The following is a 23609-nucleotide window of genomic DNA, read 5'->3' as shown; positions in this document are numbered from 1 at the left end:
TTTTGTTTCCTTTACAGTACTCTGTGCAAAAAACTTGGTGAAAAAGGATTTTTTCCGTAAGTAAATTAACATTAAATCTTGTATGTAGTGTGTAGACTTTTTGGATAACATTTTCAGGATTGTCTGGCTTAGTGAAAATTCTCTATTCAAAAACATACTCAGTACTGTTTTATGAATGCTTTGGCTCAGAGCCTTTTGGCAACACTTTTTTTTTTTTTTTTTTTTTGGATTTTGTGCCTTTTTAGCTTTAGTCCCTTTCCTCATATCCACCTCTTACACATATTTGTGTGAAATGTGTGTGTGAATGTGTATATGTGTTTAAAGTATATCGAAGGTGTGCATGTACTACTAGATTTCTAGAAAAGGTAGAGATTATTTTGTAAAAACTTTTTTTTCTTTTCTAACATTTTATAGGAAATTTTATTCAGGCAGTTATGATTCCTTGGAAAGTAGAGAAGTCATTCAGCCTGCTTGGAATTTCCAGAGTGTAGGAAAGAAATCTCTGCCACATTCGATCATAGATACTCTTATGTCTCAGATTCCAAAGCAGACATTTGGTTCCCATATTTGCAGTCTCTTTGCCAATAAGTTGTCAGAAATTTTTTGTGGCTTTATTTAGGATTAAGTTTTGTGAAGGAGGATTGGGAAGAACCCCTCACGTGTGTTTAGAATCTTTTACCCTGTGAGGTATCTCATAATGACTTTAAATTATTGAGTAAAAAATATATATATCTATATAAATAATTGAGTAAAAATGATAGAATTTTTAGTAAAGAACTCTAAGCCAACAGAATTTTATATGTAAAATATTTGAAGTTATAATTTGAGAATATTCATTAGATTTAAAAATTCAAGTTCTACCAGCCAGTAAAAACTAGCTGTGAGTGCTAGTTTAGTATGATATTACTTAATTTTCAGGCTTTGATTAAAAGAAGTAATAAGCGCTTGATGCATTTTAAAATCCTACTTAAGTTCATTTCACTTGAAATTTTCATCTAAAATTTCTAGAGAAAACCAGAATTAAAGTTTATAAAATAACATCTTATAAACCTATATAATTAGAAAATTTTCTGTTGTCTGTGCTTTTATGGGAAGGGAGTTAAAGAGGATAATTTGGGACATAGTTAAAGTTTTAACAGTGTCCAATTTATGTACCATGTGCTCTCCACTCTACTGCATATCCCAGCAAAGCAGAGGCCACTGGTCTTTTTCCATGCTTCCTCCAAATATTATCTCCACAGGCTTTTGCTGAACTATTTATCTCATCCCTGTCATTAATAACCCTAGTAATCAATGTATATACTTTTTTTACCCTTCTTAAAGGTTGATTTGAGGTAGGATTTATCTCAGTAGTACTGCAGAGTTGCAAATGGGATCAGATAGGCAGGTGACAAGGAAAAAGGGAGGCAAATGAGAAGTGCATACTCTTACTGTGCTTCTGTACTCTCCAAGATATCTGCTCTGGTTTTATTTTTTATTTTTTTTTAAATTTTTATTTATTTATGATAGTCACAGAGAGAGAGAGAGAGAGAGAGAGAGAGAGAGGCAGAGACACAGGGAGAGGGAGAAGCAGGCTCCATGCACCAGGAGCCCGATATGGGATTCGATCCCGGGTCTCCAGGATCGCGCCCTGGGCCAAAGGCAGGCGCCAAACCGCTGCGCCACCCAGGGATCCCCTCTGCTCTGGTTTTAAAGATAAAATCTTGCGTTTTTGTCTCCCAGCCTTCCTTCCCGAGTTCGTTCTTTCCTTCAGAGTCCCAAGACACAGCTTCTCCAGTAAAATATCCAGATATCCTTGTCTCAGTTTTCCTAGGAAATCTAGAGGAATCTTACTTTAATTTTTGGTAGAGCTCAGAGAGCCAGTTATTAGCACTACTATAATCTTTATCTGCCCTTAAGTTGTAGGTGGGGAAAAAAAAAGAAGAAACTCTTTTTTTTTTCATTGGTGTAGGAATAAAAATTAATAAAAATTATTAAGAGTTGTGAGTTTGCTCTAGAGATAAGATATATTAGGGGAAACTATGTGATTATCTTTTTTTTTTTTTTATGATTATCTTTAAAACCAGAATGGAAGAAACACTTGATGGCTCTGGAAAGGGAAACAGGAAAGCCAATCCTGAGGCCTTCAGAAGGCACTCAGCCAGGGATGGACTATCTCCCGGGTTCACAGTGGGAACAACCTCTGCTATAGTAGGTTTACATCTGTCTTTGGTCTGTTTATAAGTTGAAGGTTGCCCACATTAAACCCAGAGAAAGAATTATAATACTTCTAAATCTCTTTTTTTTAAATAATAAATTTATTTTTTATTGGTGTTCAATTTGCCAACATACAGAATAACACCCAGTGCTCATCCCGTCAAGTGCCCCCCTCAGTGCCCGTCACCCATTCACCCCCACCCCCCGCCATCCTCCCCTTCCACCACCCCTAGTTCGTTTCCCAGAGTTAGGAGTCTTCATGTTCTGTCTCCCTTTCTGATATTTCCTACCAATTTCTTCTCCCTTACCTTCTATTCCCTTTCACTATTATTTATATTCCCCAAATGAATGAGACCATATAATGTTTGTCCTTCTCCAATTGACTTATTTCACTCAGCATAATACCCTCCAGTTCCATCCACGTTGACTTCTAAATCTCTTAATGAAATTTGAGTTAGTGTCTGATTATTGATCAGAATGCAATTATCATTGATACCAAAATATAAAGTGTTTACTTGTAGTGAGGTTTAAATCATGTTGAATGAGAAAAGTAAATTTTAATATCAAGCACGACTATAGGCTTATGAAATATATTGTGTATATATTTAATTACAGGAAAAGATACACTGCCAAGTGTTGTCTTGTAGAATAACTTGTATAATATGAGATAATACTATTTATTCTGGGTATCTACCATTGCTGAGAAGTTTTGCTAACTCACTTTTTAGAATTGTTTGGATACTTACTGGCTTTAAAAAATAAGTCACTTCCCCTTGCCCCAGAATTTTAGAGGGAAAAATGTCTAAACATATGGGAACATGTAGAAAGTTTTGTAGTGAATATCCACCATCGAGATTCTACCAGTAATTTTGTCACATATCTGTTTATGCATTATCTGTTTTTAGAGAATGTTTTCATCAATACATATATTTTTTCTCTTTTATGCAACATTTAAATAAAAGATTTGTGGTAAGATGCAGTAAATACGGGCCAAATTGAAGTCACTCAGAACCAAGATAATGGTATAAATATTTTTTTCTTCCACCAATCAAAAATAAAGCTTTAGGGGTCCCTGGGTGGCTCACTTGGTTAAGTATTACAGACTCTTGATCTCAGATCTTGATCTCACGGTCGTGTGTTCAAGCCCTGTTTTTTTGTTTATTTTTTAAACAACAACAACAACTTTGTTTTCTCTGGAAAGTAGTATACTTCTAAGTTGAAATTTTGTTTCATTATTATTTGCAGCTCAAGTGCATTTGTGTAGTGAGGAAGTCTTGAGCTTTAGCTTTTTTTATGACTCAAATGATGGAGATAATTGAGAAGATTTTTAAAATACAGAACACACATTAGCCACTTTATATTTACCACTAGAGGTCTCACTCACTTCAGAAAACTGATAGTTTTTGACCACATCACAGTAACCTGGCTCTCAAGTTAAATGTTTGTAGAATAATATAATCAGGTAAGTTGAAATTTAGGTATTTTTGTTGTTGTTGTTAGGGTAGAGAGCTTGTATTTTGTATTATTTAACAGAAGAGAAACTTAGGAGGTTGGGACTGAGAGTTTCATACTTAAGCATTTGGAAGCCATGCCTAGTGTTTTTTGGTTTTTGTGTTTTTTTTAAAGATTTATTTATTTATTCATGAGAGACAGAGAGAGAGAGCAGAGACACAGGCAGAGGGAGAAGCAGGCTCCCTGCAGGGAGCCCGATGTGGGACTCAATCCCAGGACTCGAGGATCACAACATGAGCTGAAGGCAGGCGCCCAACCACTGAGCCACCCAGGTGTCTCCGTGCCTAGTGGTTTTGTGTGAAAAAGTTGTTTTCCTTAGTCCTTAATTCTGTAACTAGTTAAACATCTAAAAGGAAAGCTAGTAGTGCAATTTTTTGTTTTTTGTTTTTGCATGCAAATATACATTTATATGTTTGTTGAGATTGTAGGCTCAAAAGAACAGGAAAGAATGGATTCCTCCCAGGAAAATATACTTAATGTTATTGAAGGCATTATGTTTTACAAATACTTAATGTTGGGGATCCCTGGGTGGCGCAGCGGTTTGGCGCCTGCCTTTGGCCCGGGGCGCGATCCTGGAGACCCGGGATCGAATCCCACGTCGGGCTCCCGGTGCATGGAGCCTGCTTCTCCCTCTGCCTGTGTCTCTGCCTCTCTGTCTCTCTCTCTCTGTGTGACTATCATGAATAAATAAATAAAATCTTTAAAAAAAAATACTTAATGTTATTGTTTGATATCAATAACAATGTTATTGAAGTATGAAAAGTACTTTTCCATTAAACACATTTAAAAATGATTAGGTATTATTGAAATAATATGAATAGCAATAAATTTCAATAATATAGTTAAATATATCAATACCCTAACTTCCAAATATCTTCTTAAATACTTAACACTTGTAAATTTTAGTCTTCTCTTATTTGAAGTTGACAGAGCACAGAATTATAGAATTGGGGAACTGATGATGCAATTTCTGCCTGGCCTTGAGTCTTGGCACATTGGTATCTTGACTTAAAAAAATGTTAGTGTAGATATCAAGGTGTAAAATTTCTTCAGTTACCAACACTTACCAACATTTTGTTCTGGTACTTTTAGCTGTCTATTTGCTATCTCAATATGTCTAATATCTAAATTGTCATTTTTGTCTCTTTAACATTTTATTTAGTTCTACCTTCTAACTTTTTTCCCCCCAAAAGGACCAATCTTCTCATTGTTACTTAGGGCTGAAAACTGTAGTGTCATATTTTTTAAAAAAGATTTTATTTATCCATGAGAGACACAGAGGGAAACAGAGACAGGCAGAGGCAGGGTCCCTGTGTGGAGCCCAATGTGGGACTCAATCCCAGGACCCTGGGATCATGCCCTGAGCCGAAGGCAGACAGTCAACCACTGAGCCACCCAGGTGCCCCTGTAGTGTCATTTTTGACTCTAGTTTCATGTAAACTCATATTAGATCTTTCAGAGTAGCTTACTTCACTGTCATTTTCCTTTTTATGTGATTTCCCTCGTGCAGGGTCTACTCAATTTACTCTTCTTATATCCTGCTGAATGAAACTTACAGCAGCTTTATAGGTGGTCTCTGTACCTACCTTTCCTTCTCCCAGTCCACGCTGAATACCACTAGTGGAAAAATAGAACCATGCATTTACAGCCATGCTTCGGAACCTAAAGTGGCTCCCTGTTACCTACTTAAGTCATTTTCTGACTTTTAATCTCACTTACCAGCAGTATTTACTTTTACACCTTAGCATTGATGATTTGGTTAGATGACTGAGAGCCCTTCAGATATTGTCAATGTTGTCATACTTTTCTCAGCAATCTTCCTGTTTGTCCTTTAAAGCCCAAATGAATCCTGTCTCCCCCCCCCCAAAAAAAAGGTCTTGATTTACTGTTCAAATTCCAACTGTTTTCCTGTTTTTCTAAGCTTTTACTTGTACTCATTTTTGAACTGCATAGTAAATGAGAGGTATAACAGCGTAGTGGGTAAAGCATGAAATCAAGAATGAGATTATACATGCATGGGTTTAAAAATCCAAACTTTAGAACCTGGCTCTGTCATGTGCTGTTGTTTGTCCTTGGACTAGTTAATTAACCTCTTTGTGCCTTAGTTTCCTCATCAGCAAAGTAGAGATTATAGTAGTATTTACCCCATTGGATTATTGTGAAGAATAAGAGATTTAATATTTGTAAAGTACTTAGTGCCTGACATAGTATTAAAAGTGTATTCTTTATAATCAGTACAAACACTTGTTTATTCTCAGGCTCCCCTCTCCTCCATGGCATTAAAAAAAAAAAGATTTATTTATTTGAGAGAGAGAGTGTGAGCACAAGCAGGGGGAGCAGCACAGGAAGAGGGAGAAGCAGGCTCCCAGCTGAGCAAGGAGGTGATATGGAGCTTGATCCCAGGACTCTGGGATCATGACCTGAGCTGAAAGCCGTGCTTAACTGACTGAGCCACCCAGGCACCTCTAGAATTAACTTTAATTTTAGTTTAAAATGGGCCACTTTGATTTATAGCTAAATGTTAAACTTTTCATGAAGAATGAGATAATCTTGTAGCAAATGGTAAGCTTTATACAATTAATCTTCTATTTTCCATGTCAGAATATTCTTTAATTAAAAAAAAATTCTTCCCTTTTTTCACAGGACTTCCTGATCCATTTGCTAAGGTGGTGGTTGATGGATCTGGGCAATGCCATTCTACAGATACTGTGAAGAATACACTTGATCCAAAATGGAATCAGCATTATGACCTGTAGGTTTAAATGATTCATTTGAAATGAAACATAGAATCAATATTATTTTATATAGTCTTTGAAAAGAATCACTGAAAATGATCAGAGTTTGATCTGGGGTATAATTTGGTCTTCATGAAGGGATATAAAACCTAATGGGAAGGTACTTTGGCTTAGTGGTAGCTGGTTTTGAAAGATGAAGTGCCCTTAATAAGCCTGTGGAGAACAAAATGTATATGCAGTATACAGCAACCACAACCCATCTTTTTTCAGTTAAATAAAGGTATTTACTTTTGGCAAATTATGAATATAAATGACTATGAGTATAAAAATAGAAGTCATAATTGGGGTGCACTCATAGGCACTCTCTTTGCTTTTGTAGGGATGGTTTCTTTCTTCCAGTTTTATTTTTTAAAAGATTTTATTTATTCATGAGAGAGACACACAGAGAGAGAGAGAGAGAGAGAGAGGCAGAGACACAGGCAGAGAGAGAAGCAGGCTCCATGCAGGGAGCCTGATGTGTGACTGGATCCTGGATCTCCCAGATCACGCCCTAGACTGAAGGCGGTGCTAAACTGCTGAGCCCCTGGGCTGCCCTCCAGTTTTATTTTAATTACAGTAGTATATGTAACTTCCTAAAAAGGCTCATAATACTATAAGTCTTTTAATGGGAAAATGCAGTGTGCTGCCCCATCTTTTTCCTGATTCCCATTCTCAAGGTAACTACTTTGAGTAACTTTGACAGTTTATTCTGGTATTTTCTTCTGTTTCTAGATAACATGCTTATTTTATATATCTCTCTCTGTGTATGGATTGAAAGAGGGAGGAGGAATGCAGAGAGAGATTTAGTGTATATGTACTTTCAGCTTTAGGTATTAGTTTTACATTTCCTACCCTACAAGAAAATTTAGCTTTTATAACTGATCTCTCTCATCCTTACTCCCACAATACCCACATGGCCCTTCTTTCTCCCAACCCTCCAGTATAGTTATATGAACCTTCCTGGTTAAATCATTGTTCTATATTTACATTATGATCATGTAACTATTCATAACTGAGTCATGTAGTGTGCAATGATTACATTTCCTTTCTTGACCTCTTTTGTTTTTCTGTGGTTGTAACTATCTTACTTTGTCATTTGCTTAGTTTTCTGTCTTATTAATTAATTCCCAAACTCTCCTACAGGACTGAACATTTCTGCATATATTCAACCACATGAGCTCTTTCGCTGGCTTTATTTTCTTCTTGGAGATATCCCTCCTAAAATCTTTGTCCTATTCCTCCAATCTGGTTTGGTAGTCTAAGCTGGTCTAAGACCTGCTGCACGGTTGTCTGGAAACTTGCCTTTATCATTACATTGGGAATTTCCTTTGTCTCTTCTAGCTTCAATGACTATATTCCTTGTTTTGGTGAAGTCTATCTTTCATTGAGAAAGAGTACAGAGATAGGGAAAATTCTTTGAGATCTTATCTGAAATTATACTTTGTCTTCTCACTTGATTGATAGTTTGAATATAAACTTCTAGGTAACACATCACTTTCTTTCCAAATTGTGAATACAATGTTCCATTGTCTTACAGGTTATCAGCACTGCTGAGTAGAAATACAGTGTAGGCCACAAATGGAGCTGTCTGTAATTTTAAATTTGCTAGAACTGTATTTTAAAAAGCTAATAAGGGATCCCTGAGTGGCGCAGCGGTTTGGCGCCTGCCTTTGGCCCAGGGCGCGATCTTGGAGACCTGGGATCGAATCCCATGTCGGGCTCCCGGTGCATGGAGCCTGCTTCTCCCTCTGCCTGTGTCTCTGCCTCTCTCTCTCTCTCTCTCTCTCTCTCTCTCTCTGTGACTATCATAAATTAAAAAAAAAAGAAGTTTTAAAAAGCTAATAAAAAGGATTAGGCTCAATAAATATATTTTATCTAGTTCAGTATATCTAAAATACCCTTATTTCAACATAAAATCAATATAATAATTATTTTAAAATAAATAATAGATTAAAAAAAAACATTTTTAAGCTAAGTCTCTGAGATCTTAGAGGAGTTTGTTTTGCACTTATGGAGTGCCTGAATTTGGCCTAGCCTCCAGTACTCAATAGCTCCATGTGGCTGGTGGCTGCCCTTTTGAACAGTGCAGTTTTAGAGTATTGCTAATGGCATCTGAATTTGGTCTTCTTGATTATTGTTTTCCACTGGAAGATTGCAGGATATTCTCTTTGTGTCTGATACTAAATTTTTGATGATGATCTTGGTATATATGTTACATAGTACTAGATATGTATTGGGAACTTTTTTTTTAAAGATTTTATTTATTTATTCATGGGAGACAGAGAGAGAGAGAGAGAGGCAGAGACACAGGCAGAGGGAGAAGCAGGCTCCATGCAGGGAGCCTGACGTGGGACTCGATCCTGAGTCTCCAGGATCACACCCTGGGCAGAAGGCAGTGCTAAACCACTGAGCCACCCAGGCTGCCCTGTATTGGGAACTTTTAATCTGGATAATAAACTCTTTAAAAAAATTTTAATTCCAGTATAATGTACAGTGTTATACTAGTTTCAAGTGTATGATATGGTGATTCAGCAATTCCATATCTTAGTGTTCATCAAGATAGGTGTACTTTTGGGGCACCTGTGTGTCTCAGTAGATCGTGTCCAACTTTTTATTTCAGCTCAGGTGATGATCCCAGGGTCATGAGATTGAGTCCTGCATTGGCTCTGTACTGGGCATGGAGTTTGCCTAAGATTCTCTCTCCCTCTCAGTCTGCTCCCTACCCCTCAGTCCCATTCACTCTTATACTCTCTCCAAAAAAAAAGATAAGTGTACTCTTAATCTCCTTTATCTTTTTCACCTGTCCCATCCCTGTCATCCCGCCACTTCCCCTATGGTAACTATCTGTAATTAAGAATCTGTTTTTTGGTTTCTCTTTCTTTTTTTTCCCCTTTGTTCATTTGTTTCTTAAATTCCACATATGAGTGAAATGATACGATATTTTTTAAAAGATTTTATTTATTCATGAGAGACACACACACACACACAGAGAGAGAGAGAGAGAGAGAGAGAGAGAGAGAGAGACGAAGACACAGGCAGAGGGAGAAGCAGGCTACATGTAGGGAGCCTGACGTGGGACTCGATCCGGGGTCTCCAGGATCACACCCTGGGCTGAAGGCGGTGCTAAACTGCTGAGCCACCTGGGCTGCCCGAAATGATACGATATTTATCTTTTTCTTACTGACTTATTTTGTAGCATTATACTTATACTCTCTAGATCCATCTGTGTTGTCATAAATGGTAAGATTTCATTCTTTTTTATGGTTGAATAATATTCCATTCTTTATCCATTCATGTCTCAATGGATCCTTAAGCTGTTTCCATAATTTGGCTATTGTAAATAATGCTGCAATAAATACAGGGTACATATCCCTTTGAATTAGTATTTTTGCATACTTTGGATAAATACCTAGTAGTCTGATTACTAGATTGTAGGATAGTTCTATTTTTTTAATTATTTTTTTGAGAGAGAGAGAGAGTGAAGCGAGTGCTGGGGGAGGGACAGAGGGAGAGTGAGAATCTCAAGCTGACTCCATGCTGAGGGCAGAGCTGAACATGGGGTTTAATCTTATGACCCTGAGATCACAACCCAAACCGAAATCAGGAGTTGGATGCTTAACTGACTGAGCCATCCAGGTACCCCTCTGTTTTTAAATTTATGAAGAACTTCCATACTGTTTTCCATAGTGGCTGATCCATTTTGCATTCCCACCAACAGTGCACGAGGGTTCCTTTTTCTCCTCATCCTCACCAACACTTGTTTCTTGAGTTTTTGATTTAGCCATTCTGACAGATGTGGAGTGATATCTTATTGTGGTTTTTATTTGTATTTCCCTGATGATGAGTTATGTTGAGCATCTTTTTATGTGTCTTTTGGCCATCTGTATGTCTTTGAGATATGTCTGTTCCTATCTTCTGTGTGTTTTTTATTTGGATTATGTGGTTTTTTTTTGGTGTGGGTTGTGTAAGTTATTTATATATATATTGGATATTAACTCTACTGGATATGTCATTTGCAGATATCTTTTCCCATTCAGTAGGTTGTCTTTTAGTTCTGTTTGTTGTTTTCTGTGTAGAAGCTTTTTATTTTGATGTACTCCCAATAGTTTAGTTTTGCTTTTGTTTCCCTTGCCTTTGGAGACCTATCTAGAAAGATGATATGGCTGATATCAGAGAAATTCCTGCTTGTGGATACTTTTTAGTTATGGGAAAATTTTTATTTATTTAGTAAGTAATTAAAATATCTTATTTTTAATCTCTACACCCAGCACAGGACTTGAGCTTACAACCCTGATAGCAAGAGTTGCATATTCCAACCAGGTGCCCCCCTGTCTTTATGTATTTATGGTTGATTTCCCCTCTATTTTCTCTCTTTTTCCTTTTCTGGAACTTTTGGATGTTCCTGTTATTTTGGATGTTATCCCTTATGAATTCATCATCATTTAGTTGCCCTTTTCTTTTCTTTCATATTTTCTCTTTTTAAAGATTTTCTTTATTTATTGGAGAGAGAGAGAGAGAGAGAGAGAGAGAGAGAGAGAGAGGAGAGAGAGAGAACAAATAGGGAGAGGGGCAGAGGGAAAGGGACAGGCAGACTCCCCACTGAGCAAGAGCCTGACACAAGCCTTGATCCCAGGACCTTAAGATATGACCTGAGCCAAATTCAGACACTTAACTGACTGAACTACCCAGGTGCCCTTTCTGTTTTTAATAAACCATTTTTGTTTTAATAAAAAATTAAAAACTGTGATGAAATATCTGGGCTGTTTCCCCAACTTAGTTTAACAACATACTTTTTATTGTAATTTCTGCTTTCACATTTTTAGCTTCCAAGATCACTTTGCTTTTTGAATATCTTTTTTTCATAATTTCTTCCTATTTCTTGGATACAATATCTTCTCTATTAAGAGAAATGAGTTTTCTTCTCTTCTGTTGCCTCTCATTATTAGAGTTCCTTTTTTTTCTGTTAGTTTGATTTGGATTTCTATCTTTTTATATTTAAGGGGAGGCACTTTGGTGTTGATTGGAAATTCTGTTCCCATGGCTAGAGCTGGTCCACTCATGAGGGTATCAGGTGTGACTGTGACAATTTCATTGCACAGAATTCTCCTTTTTCCCTCTTGGGTACTATATGTATTCTTGGATGCTAATGTTCCCAATGCTAAATAGCGTAAGGATGCTAGGAGTGTCTCTATTGACCATATTAACCTCTTCTTAATATTTCTGCTTTTGTTATGGACTTCTATCTCCTTCCTCAGCTGTGTCTAGTATCCCTCAGAGATAGATAGATCCTCTAGATCCTTTTCAGAGAATAAACCTTAGGTCTCTGCCAGGATTGAGGATGAATTGGATCAGGGAGGGGATTCAGGAGGGCTTTCCATTCCTTTTAGTACTTTCACCAATCTTTGTTTCAGCCCCACTATCACTGTCAACAGGCTTACAAGTTCAGAAATATTTCAGGGATTTGAAAGCAGTAATAGTCTTGTTTCTTATTTGTCTCTCCCTGAAATCAGGTGTAGATTTGTTTTCTCCAGGTTGTTAATTCTGTTATCACCTGCTTTCTACACCATTACCATTTTGTCAGCATTTTCTTATGTTATAAACATGTTAACTACCCTGATATCCTGAGTTTTAAGTCTTTGGCCTTTTAAGCTTTAGACTTCACCCTTCATCAGTTTCAGTTTTTTTTCAAAGTGTTCCATTTGACTCACCTACAAAAATGAGTTTTAGATCTCCTATCAAACCTTTATGCTTGACATCTCACCTACTTACTTCTAGACAATTAGTGCTAGAACTACCCTAAAGTACCCAGCTCAGCTTGGATTTTGGTCAGTACTTAAATTTGACTTTATAAATCACATGTGAACAAATGTCATGTTTCTACTACTGAAACACTGAGATACCTAGAGATAACTCAGAATAAGGCTTTTGTGTATGCCCCTCAGTGCTGTGGCTCAATAACTACAAGTTGGTAGGCAGATAAATAGGAACCAAAAAGTAGGTGATAGAAGTGGAAGTATTTGACTTCCCTCCTCCACAGCTTGCTTGTGTGAGCATTAGCTCAATATTTAACCCCTTGTGCATCAGTTTCCATTGATGACTGCAGTAAGGCCTACGTTAGAAGACTGATAGGAAGAATGAAACAGGTAATATCAACACAAGTGAATAGGAATTATAAACAGTGAGATAAGAATATGGGGACGTGTAAGGTTCTCTAAAAATATGCAGAATTTCTTTCTTTATATGAATTTAGGAGTTAAGGACGGCTTCCTAGAAAAAATGGCATTTAGTCTTAGACCTTAAGTAGGAGTTATTTGAAAAAGGAAAAGTGGGACAACTCTAAGCAAAAGCAGCCTGTGTGAAGACCCAGATGTGAAAGGGATCATGACTCTGAAAACACTTTGGAGGGGCAACATTAGTGAGTTCATGTACAGGGAGTATGGCATAGGACAAGCAAAAAGAAGCAGGAAGGAGCCAGCTCATGAAGGTCCTTGAAAGCCTACTAGTAAGTTTGAATCCTCTCTTAAAAGGAGTGGAGAGCTATGAAAGGGTTTTAAGTGGGGGAGATGCTATAATCATGTTTATATACAAGAGTGGGTGCTTGGGCTATAGTGGGAAGAATGGCTTAGAGGGAGGCAAGGATGTCCAGGAGACTAGTTCCAACACTGGAGTGTTGGGTGACCTGATGGGGTAGAGGCCTCTCACAGGCAGTGAGAGGATTCACCCAAGGCAGAACAAAGGAGACAGAAGTTTACTGAATACTCTGTGAGGGAGCAGTGGGCAGGATAGCAAAGGAGAGACTCTGCCAGGAGGCAATGGTTTGGGGCTGTAGTTAACAGGGGAGTGAAGAGGTCTGGGAACAGATAAATTTTTCTTTTTTTGGTAACTCTGCCAGTTGTAAGCAGCCCATTGGTCAGCTAAGGCCTATGGATATTTTCAGGTGGGTTTCTTGCTGAGCCTATTTGCATTCAGCTCAGTAGTCACTGTGGCCCCTTTGACCTTACTCACGTTTCCAATGCTTAAGCCTGTTGCCCAAAAGTAGCCTCTACATTCCTCCCTGGCAGACCGGCAGTGACAAATCTTTGGCATGGGTGGAGGTTTCATCCCTAGTAGCTGCTTCATGTTGGACCTGGGAGAGAGGGTATCTATACCTAAACTTGTTGGTTTGTCAGGGATTCTGTGCAGGGATTACAGACCAGAGCTTGCTATGATTCTAATGTGCTAATAGGTGATTTGAGTGAGATTCCTGGGTGGCCAGGTCAGTGGGATATAGGAGGAGAGGCCTCTCCAATGGTATGGGCTAGAATCCCTGTTGAATCATCATTATTTGTATGTGGATCCAGCAAATAGAAATGATGACTTTATGTTAGAAAAGTGGTAATGTTAATGTGATGCTAATGTAATGGTAATGTGGAAATGTGAATGAAGAGATGTAGACTTTCTAAATATTTATAATATGGCCTTAAAACTTAAAAATGTACTTGAAATGTACTTGAAAAATGTACTTGAAAAAAATGAAATCTCACTGTATCCTATGCTTTGCTGTATTTGGCTCACAGAGTTGGTTTGCTGACCCCTCCTTTGACTCCTTGCTTTTCTAGCCTTGTTCCTATGGTCTTTCTCAACACAGCAGCTGGGGCAATCTCATTAAAACATATTTCAAATCTTGTTATTCCTGCTGCACATCCCCATTGATTTCCAGCCTCACGTGGACCTTTAGGTCATACCATGGTTGACAAGGCCCTTTATGATTTTGCCCCCTGTATTGATTAGAGCAGACTAACTGATATAATAGGCAACCTCAGATTTTCAGTAGCTTCATACAGTCACAGTAATGAATTTTGTATAAAAGTTCCATTTGGCAGGGAGACGATTCACTCTCTCAGTTGTTCAAGGACACAAACTGTTTTCAGTGTATGTTCTTAAGGTCTCTGGGTCTTGACAGCCAGCCTCCTGACAGGATGCTTACACAGTGGTGGACTCTTCTAGGCATGAGGGAATCAGTATTTTATCATACTTGTATATCAAGCTTACCAGCTGGGAAATGGATTTAATGTGATTTTTTTCTTTTAGTGCTTGGCTTGGGGTGATTCAGCTGTTTAATAATTGATTCTGATTCTAGAATTTTGACATATCATGCAGTAGATACTTGCCAAGTTAGGTCTGTTAGGTCTATTTAAAAATTAGTGCATGCGTACTGGATATTTTAGCCCAGAGTTTTTCATTTGCAGGCAAGAGCAATGAAATTCAAATTGGCTTAATTTTTAAAAAGGGAATGTTATTAGCTTGCATAATTAAAAGTCCAGGGGTTGGCATGCTTTAAGCACAGTGGGATCCCAAGTGTGGCTTCCCTGTTTCTCAGTTAAGTTTTAGTTCTCACTTAAGTGGTTTTGGCTTTTTTATATACTAGGTGAATTTTCTGATACTACTGCTTTACTGAATGACAAAGTACTTTAAGATCAAGGTTGCTGGACCAAAAATTTGACCACTTAGAGACAATGAAATTTAGTTAGGGTTCTACTGATATAATTATTTATTTTATTATATTTTTGCATGGGATGGCAACATGTGAACAATTGGCTGTGGTAGAGCTTTTACATACTTGCAGGTGTATGCACAGACAAGTGTAGTAACGCTTTTCCCTGCTCTGCTTGTCTGCAGGCAGTGAAGTGAAATCTGCAAGAGTCCTGCTCGCTCAAGGCCTGCATACAGGGAAGAAGCAGGGGAAAAGCGTTACAATCAGCCTTTGTTCTGCCGCATTTTAAAACATAACAGGTATGTCAGATTTTTGGTCTGTCAGCCTTGACAATGCCCCTTGAAAACTAAGCGAGTGTTTTCTGAGATAATAGGTTACGTCTTTGAAATGTTTTTAAAATGTGACTGTGATAAAGGTTCATGTGAGATTTTTGTTCTTGGAAAGAAATATTGGAAACTCCCTTGGTGTTATTTGACACTAGCTACTAAAATAGTTTTTTTACTAACAAAAATTGTTACCCAGACTGAGAGTGGCAGATGTGATGAAGGATATAATAAAAATAACTTTTAGATTTTACTTTTAAGATTTTTTAAAAATTTAAATTCAATCCTGTGGGATTGATTGAACTCAAAAAATATTTTGTAGTATTTAGCCATACTCTGAAGTATTTGTGACTTTAGATTACAAAAGCAAAAGAAAAATGTTATACTAATTGCTTATAGTTGTCACATCACTCATTCAATCATGTTGTGTTTTAGGTATATTGGAAAATCTGATTCAGTCACGATCAGTGTGTGGAATCACAAGAAGATCCATAAAAAACAAGGTGCTGGATTTCTGGGTTGTGTTCGACTTCTTTCCAATGCCATCAACCGCCTCAAAGACACTGGTTGTGAGTAGATACGGGTGCTTTTTAAAATTAAAAAAAAAAAAATATATATATATATACATATAGTGTGTGTGTGTGTGTGTGTGTGTGTGTGTGTGTGTGTGTGTGTTTTGGGGGGAGGCAGGGAATCCAGGAACTTAACTTCCTGTGTATGTTGGAAACATTGGTAAAAATTCTTGGTTAAATTTATTTTATGGACTTTATAAAAAGAATGAAACATTTAAAATATGTGAAACTTGAACTGAATCAGAGCTGATGCTTAGTATGCAGTGAATTTATAAGTGTTAGGATAGATTTGATATCCAAGGGTAAAAAGAAAGGTGTCAGAATATGTATGCCTTTTTTAATTTCTTAGCACCCTTCTCTGGTTTTGGTGGATTTAGGAGATAAAGTAAATTTTATTTAGGTGATTGGAGTGTTTAAGGTGGCAGTTAAAGGGGAATTATTAGAGTGATACATAAAGAGTAATATATAAAACTGTGAAAAAAATTAAACATTCTGGAAAGGTAAGGCATTGAGTATAAGACAGCTGTATTAACTACTTAATTATAGCTTAGTTTTCCACCAGCCTGGGCGTTTAGAAGATCAGGCCAAGGTCAAACATGAGAAATGATTTCCATATTGGATTGACAAGTTTAATTAGCATATGCATAATTCATGAAACTAGGTGACAAAGCATCTTTTGGGTGGTTATTTTCATTGGGACATAGATGAAAATGTCTTTTTCAACAAAATTTTTTGTTTCCACAGGATTCTTTTTTTTTTTTTTAAGATTTTATTTATTGATTCATGAGAAATACAGAGAGAAAGGCAGAGACAGAGGCAGGCTCCCTGTGGGGAACCCGATGTGGGACTCAATCCCGAGACTCCGGATCACCCCCTGAGCCGAAGGCAGATGCTCAACCGCTGAACCACCCAGGCATCCCCAGAATTCTTTTTTTTTTTTTTTAAGATTTTATTTATTTATTTGTGACAGAGAGAGAGGCAGAGACATAGGCAGAGGGAGAAGCAGGCTCCCCGTGGGAGAGCCCAATGTGGGACTCGATCCTAGGACCCTGGGATCACAACCTGAGCCAAAGACAGATGCTCAACCACTGAGCCACCAGGTGCCCTCCCAGAATTCTTTTTTATATAACATAAAAAATATCGCTAGTCATGCATTGTTATGGGATTTTAGCCCAGATGAGTCTGCTAAACAAAAAATTCACATAGAATCTAGCTTAAAGAAATTGATAAAATAAAGAGCAAGTTTAGCTTTGAATATTAGATATATTAATAGATGATCCTTTTTTTTAAAAAAGGATTTTATTTATTCATGAGAGAGAGAGAGAGAGAGGCAGAGACACAGGCAGAGGGAGAAGCAGGCTCCATGCAGGGAGCCCAACATGGGACTCAATCCCCGGTCTCCAGGATCAGGCCCTGGGCTGAAGGCGGCGCTAAACCTCTGAGCCACCCGGACTGCCCAAGAGATGATCCCTTTTAATGTAGTATGATATCACAGTCTAGATATATAAATATTGTTAAGAAAAAGGGAGAAAATTATGCCAACAGTTCTGAGTTGGAGGAAATTAAAGGCATCTGAGAATTTCTTGTATTTCTGACTTGATAGGGTCACCCAACAGGAAATAGAGGATGTTAGGATTGGTAAAGTTCTAGCATATACAAACGAACTGTTTTATTACCCAACCCAGCAGGCAAACTGAAGACTTACAGGCCACATGTACTACCTTATCTCTGCTTTAATTTAGCCAACATTTATTGAATCTTTAATGTGCCAGGTACTGGCACAGAACCCTGGTGGTATAAAGGTGAAAAGGAATGGATCCTTCCTTTGAAAAGCAAGGGCAAGAGCCTGCTGGCAAAGGAAGGAGGCAGCATTTAGAGAGATTGAACAAGAGAGAAGGAATTACTTTGCAGAAGTCCACTAGATAGTGGATTTCACAGTGTCCATTTATTTTGCAAAGAGAAAAATGTCTATTTTTGGCTAGATAGCTAGGCACTGTAGTTTTTGGGACACAGATTTTTCTTTCAGCTGCCTGTGAGTGTTTCATTGCATTGATTTACTTGACCTTTTTGATTAATATTTAATTTATCAAACATTTATTGAGCATGCTGATACAGTGTTTTACAGTTTGGAGTGGAGAATACAAAGACTAATGTATGGTCTCCCCCTTTTATCAATTTACAACTTCTTTAAATAGACATATGGCATATAGCTGTACAAGAATTTAGTTTTAAGTGCTATAATCAGAGTAAAAACAGTGTGCTGTGGGTGACACTGTTCCTTACTGTAACTGGCCAGGTCAGTGTCAGGCCTGTTCTATTGATAAGGCATGAAAGAATAAATGAGTTGCCCCTAAATGAGTAGTAGAAGTGACTCAGCTTCTTATTAATACTTACTTTGTGTGTGTGGAAGTCATTTAAATGGTTAGATAAAATATAACAGTGGTAATAGCTAACGTTTATATGCCAGGTACTGTGCTAAAAGTTTTACATAATTACCTAATTTGATCCTTAAAATATTAAGTAGGTACCTCAATTATATGTTAGAAAATCAAGACTCAGGGAAAAATTGCTTAAGAACAACAACTATTAAGTGACAAGCCAAGACTCAAAGTGGTCTGAAACCTTTGGAGAAAAAGTAATTGCATGTTGGCAGTGTATATGCCAGTGCCTTATGGTTTTTGAAATCTGAATTTATCACAATTTTGTTGAAACATTTATATAATTATAAATTCACTTAGAGATTTTAAGCATTTGTTTCATCTTTAAAACATTATTAATTATTTAAATGATAGGCCTGATTGCCATTGGATTATGCAAGTTTACCATCCCCTATAGTTGTTGGAAGCTCTGATACCAGCTTATTTTTAATTGCTTTTTTTGTTGATTTGAAATAGATCAGAGGTTGGATCTGTGCAAACTTGGGCCAAATGACAATGATACGGTTAGAGGACAGATAGTAGGTAAGTGTGGAGTTTAAAATTATGTGGAATTTAAAGTCACATGAAATTTTGGCATCATTCAGACTGACCTAAACTCTAAATATCTTTTAAATCTTAGTACATTAACTATAGCTTTATTGTGTTGGCTTGAGTTAAATATGTCCTGTAAAATGTTTCAAACTGGATCCAGGTTGTAGGCTACTTTAATTTAAAAATAAAAACCTTGAACTATAAATAATGTTAAAAAATAAAAAAGAGACTCCTAATATTTAGGCATTCTTTTAAAGACAGAATTTATAGGTTATATGAAAGTTTTCTAAAAATAATTCTTAAACTGGTTTTTGAGTAAGAATATTCTGTTAAACTTTGTTTAATGTTTTACAGTTTTAAAATAATCTGTGCAAATTGAAAAGGATATGAGGCATGATAGTAGAACACTGGAGAAAGGGAGAAGTTGTTATCTTACTCATAAGGCACTTAGTGTACTATCTTGAATTGACTCAGAGGAAGGGTTTTATATAAAATTTCCTGAGACTGAAGAATTGATGGATGGATTGAACTTTAATCAAGATATATAGTGTGGTGTAGGCACTGAGATGGGCACCTTTGAGGCTTCATAAAGAAGAAAACATTATTGGAACCTTACCACTTCTCTCTAGAGCAGAATTTAGGATAAGTTGATTGCATTATGAACCTATCAGATTCTAGTTTACTGAAGTTACTTTTGAAGGGCTTCATTTTCCAAGAGAATGAATTGGATTCATAGTGAATTGCCCGAGTAGCAACATAACAAAGCCCTGCTACAGTTATCACAGGGAAGTATATACACTACAGCCTTATTAAGAATTCCTGTCATTCATAGATTGAGAAGGGAGTAAAAAACTCAAACGTAAATGCTGGCATGTAAGACTTAAATGTGATTGTTCTTACTTTATTTGATTTGGTATGCTATGTAACGTTTGCCAACTAATGTCCAGTAGTAACAAAATAGTTGCAGTAGATGTATAAGTTGGCATTTATAAAAACAGCAGACTTTTTTTTGTCAGCAATTAAAAATAAACCTGTGGAGTATACTGTATAAAAAAGGAATATTTTACTTTAAAATGTGTGTGTTTAAATTTGAAACTTTTGTGTGAATTGGTTTTCATAGTAGAGATACGTTGGACTCAAACATTATATGCTATGATCCTGCCATTTAAAAATGGAGTAAGTTAAGAAAAAAAACCAACCCAGAATAAGTTCTAGTTTTTGCTGAATTAGATCTTTACAAATAATCATACATAGATTTATATAACATCCTTTTGGAAAATGGAGAAAAGAAGGTTAAAATACTAACTTTAAGAAATATTTATCCCTTTCTAATAATTTTATATACACTTATGTGTATATATATTTTTTATGATTTTGGTTCAGTGAATATAAAACTTTTGTTGCACTTACTGTAACCATTATTAGTGTTTATAATTAATGATTTTAAAGGATGAATTTTATCAATATATCATAACTTAATCACTGGACTTTAATGTTATTTTGTTGCTATTATAACATTGAAACTTGTAAGCATTTTTGGGCACTTAGCTTTATCCTCTTTTTGGAGTATTATCTTAAAGAAAAATCTCCCAAATTGTGACGACTGATTCAGGATTATAAATCTTTTCCCTTACATTTGAAACTGTTACTCAGTTCTTTCTATTTCTTGTGAGTTTTTTTTTGTTGTTGTTGTTGTTAAGATCAAATCAAATAAAACTATAGGCAGAGAACATAAGGAGCACCTATAATATGCCATCATTGTCATTACCTTGATACATATACCTTTTCTGTTTTTTAAAATGATGTATTTTGTTGTGGTGGTGGTTTTTTTTTTTTTTTTAAGATTTTATTTATTTATTCATGAGAGACCCAGAGAGAGAGAGAGAGGCAGAGACACAGGGAGAGGGAGAAGCAGGCTCCATGCAGGGAGCCCGATGTGTGGGACTCGATCCTGGGACTCCAGGATCACACCCTGGGCCGAAGGCAGGTGCCAGACTGCTGAGCCACCCAGGCGTCCCTGTTGTTGTTTTTTAAAATGATATTACACTGTGCAGAATTTAAGTTACCTGTTTTAATCTGTCTTGCACATCTTTTGTTGTTGTTGTTCATGGATAAAGTTTTATAGCATTTTTAATGTTGTGTGGCAGTCCATGGTGGGTAAATAAATTAGTCCATTATTGCTGAATATTTAGATTATTTCTGATGTTTAAAGCTTTGGAAAGGGTTCTTATAAACATAGTATTTCTGTGACTCATTTTATATATTGCTAGGATTAGGCCATTTAAAAATACAAACCCACTTAAAAATTGCTTAGGTGTTTTGTAATACAGCAGTCTGGAGTTGAAGCTCATAAAATCCTTCATTTTGAGCCTTAATATTATTCTGAACAAAGCTAATGAGAAAATACATAGTTTTTATAGTGTTTATATCTGGGTAAGCATTTCATGTAGCTTTTCTGTATAAAAACTGGTAAATACTGTTTCTAGTACAGTTTTCATAGAATATTTTGTTGATACTCACTGAGGAGAGTTATGCTACCATGTCACCTATAAATGAAGTTCATATAAAGAAGTAATGTGTTAAATTTTTTTATTAAGAAGTTGGATTGTAGTCACATTTGCCCATTTCTATTTTATCTTTTGGAAGAATTGCCAAAAATAGAATTTAAAAATATTAGAGCAGCAAAGAATTTCAGGCATATCAATTAGCCTAAACTTTAAGAATGTTAAGTGTTTTGTCCAAGATCATTGTGCCAAACTAGGTGTTAGAGCCTGGTTCTAGAGTTTACATCTCTTGCTTCCAAATTTATAGTGGTAGTTTTACACTACACTGGATGATGAATGTTTTAACTCATGGAATCTATTGCTCTATTGCCAAAATCTACTGTTTTTGTTTTTTAATTTTAACTTATTTAATTTTAAAGATTTTATTTATTTATTTTTCTTTAAGATTTTATTTATTTATTCACTATAGACAGAGAGAGAGAGCGGCAGAGACACAGGCAGAGGAGAAGCAGGCTCCACGCAGGGAGCTGGACGTGGGACTTGATTCCGGGTCTCCAGGATTGTGCCCTAGGCCAAAGGTGGTGCTAAACCGCTGCGCCACCCAGGGATCCCCAAAGATTTTATTTATTTATTTGATAGAGTGCACAAGCAGGGGGGAGTGGCAGACAGAGGGAGAGGGAGAAGCTAGCTCCCTGTGGAGCAGGGAGGCCAGTGTGGCACTCTATCCTAGGACACTGGAATCATGACCTGAGCTGAAGGCTGATGCCTAATTGACTGAGCTGTCCAGGTGCCCTTAGTTTTTATTTTTAAGGATTTATTTATTTTAGAGAAAGAGCGAGAGAGAGAGAGAGAGAGAGAGAGAGAGCAAGTTACAAGCAGGGGCTGCGGAGGGAGGGGGAGAGGGAATCTCAGGCTGACTTTGCAGGGCTTAATCTCATGACCCTGAGATCACAACCTGAGTCCAAACCAAGAGTTGTATGCTTAGCCAGCTGTGCCACTCAGGAGTCTCTTTTTTTTAAAGATGGGTCAAGAATTAAACCCAAATTAATGTGAACCTTTCCAGTCCCTCTATATGTGAATATATACCTTTGATGTGTTATGCCTCTTTGAAGTGTAGTAGAGGCCTTGCTTGCCCCATTACAACAAACAAAAAGGATTTAAACTCCCCTCCATAAGTACAATAAAGTGTAGAAAAACATAAAACTCTAATGTCACTCCTAAAGGGAAAATCTCATGGAGAAAGAAGTTACAGAATTTATTAGAAGCTAAAGAGTTCATTCTAAAGTATTAAGGTAAGCTAGATGTCTTTTAAAGATAGGTTTTTTAAATTGTAAGAAATCTTTCTAGTTTTATGACTCAGTAATTTTTTTTATTGTCTTATAGTAAGTCTTCAGTCCAGAGACCGAATAGGCACAGGAGGACAAGTTGTGGACTGCAGTCGTTTATTTGATAATGATTTGCCAGATGGGTAAGCCATTAATAGAGCCAAATCATTAGAGAAATAGTTGATAATATCCTTCAAATAATGACAGATAAGTTGGTGTTTATTGTATTCTTAACTTTAAAAATTTGCTGATCAGTTCCAAAATCTAGATTTTCCTTGTACTTGGAAAATTATTGAGGAATCTTGTCAAGACAAATTTATAAAAGAAGCCATGAAGTAGATGTGGTAAATTTGGTTTTTAAGAGTTTTGACGTAAGAGACAATCAAATTGCTTGACAAATATAACTTTCCTGTAAATATTATGTACTTAAAATAACAACTTTTTAAAATTTGATTAAATTATTCAAAACCAGGCATATAAGTGCTGAATCGGAGACACTACTCTGTTTAGAGGAATGGGACAGAGATTTGCGTAGTAAAAATTTTAACAACATAGAAACATTTATTGAGCATGTGTGTGTCAGGTACTTTTATAAGTACTTTATGTGATACGTTAGATCATTTCATTTACATGGCTATCATTCTGGAATTAGACCATCTGCGTTCCAATCCTTACTCTTCTATTTACAAGCTTAATGAATATAATCAGTTTATTTAACTTTTGCAAGCATTGGTTTATATTTACTTATAGAAGAGGATGGTGATAATAGTATATATACCATACACCATTTTGAGGATTAAATGAAATCATTCATGTAAAGCACTTAGCACAGTGTTTTGTATATAGTAGGTGCTTAATAAATAATTAGCTGCTATTATTACTCCTGCTACTACTGTTGTCACCCTCATTCATTTCATAGATTAAAAACACTGGGACTCAGAGGAGTTAAGTAAACTTGCCT

The 23609-nt window shown here is 36.5% G+C and overlaps 1 protein-coding gene across 1 annotated transcript in view; it reads left to right on the top strand.

Moving 5' to 3' along the window:
* SMURF2 (SMAD specific E3 ubiquitin protein ligase 2) overlaps nt 1-23609 on the top strand; it is a 123952-nt gene that overhangs the window by 67339 nt on the left and 33004 nt on the right. Inside the window, exons 2-6 of the mRNA XM_055328571.1 lie at nt 18-56; nt 6352-6460; nt 15714-15847; nt 18745-18810; nt 22707-22791. Coding sequence (XP_055184546.1) covers nt 18-56; nt 6352-6460; nt 15714-15847; nt 18745-18810; nt 22707-22791 — 433 coding nt within the window. The remainder of the gene's footprint in view (nt 1-17; nt 57-6351; nt 6461-15713; nt 15848-18744; nt 18811-22706; nt 22792-23609) is intronic.

The sequence above is a fragment of the Nyctereutes procyonoides genome, unplaced genomic scaffold (assembly GCF_905146905.1).
Source record: "Nyctereutes procyonoides isolate TBG_1078 unplaced genomic scaffold, NYPRO_anot_genome, whole genome shotgun sequence".
Classification (NCBI taxonomy): domain Eukaryota; kingdom Metazoa; phylum Chordata; class Mammalia; order Carnivora; family Canidae; genus Nyctereutes; species Nyctereutes procyonoides.
This window is presented reverse-complemented; position numbering and strand designations above follow the sequence as displayed.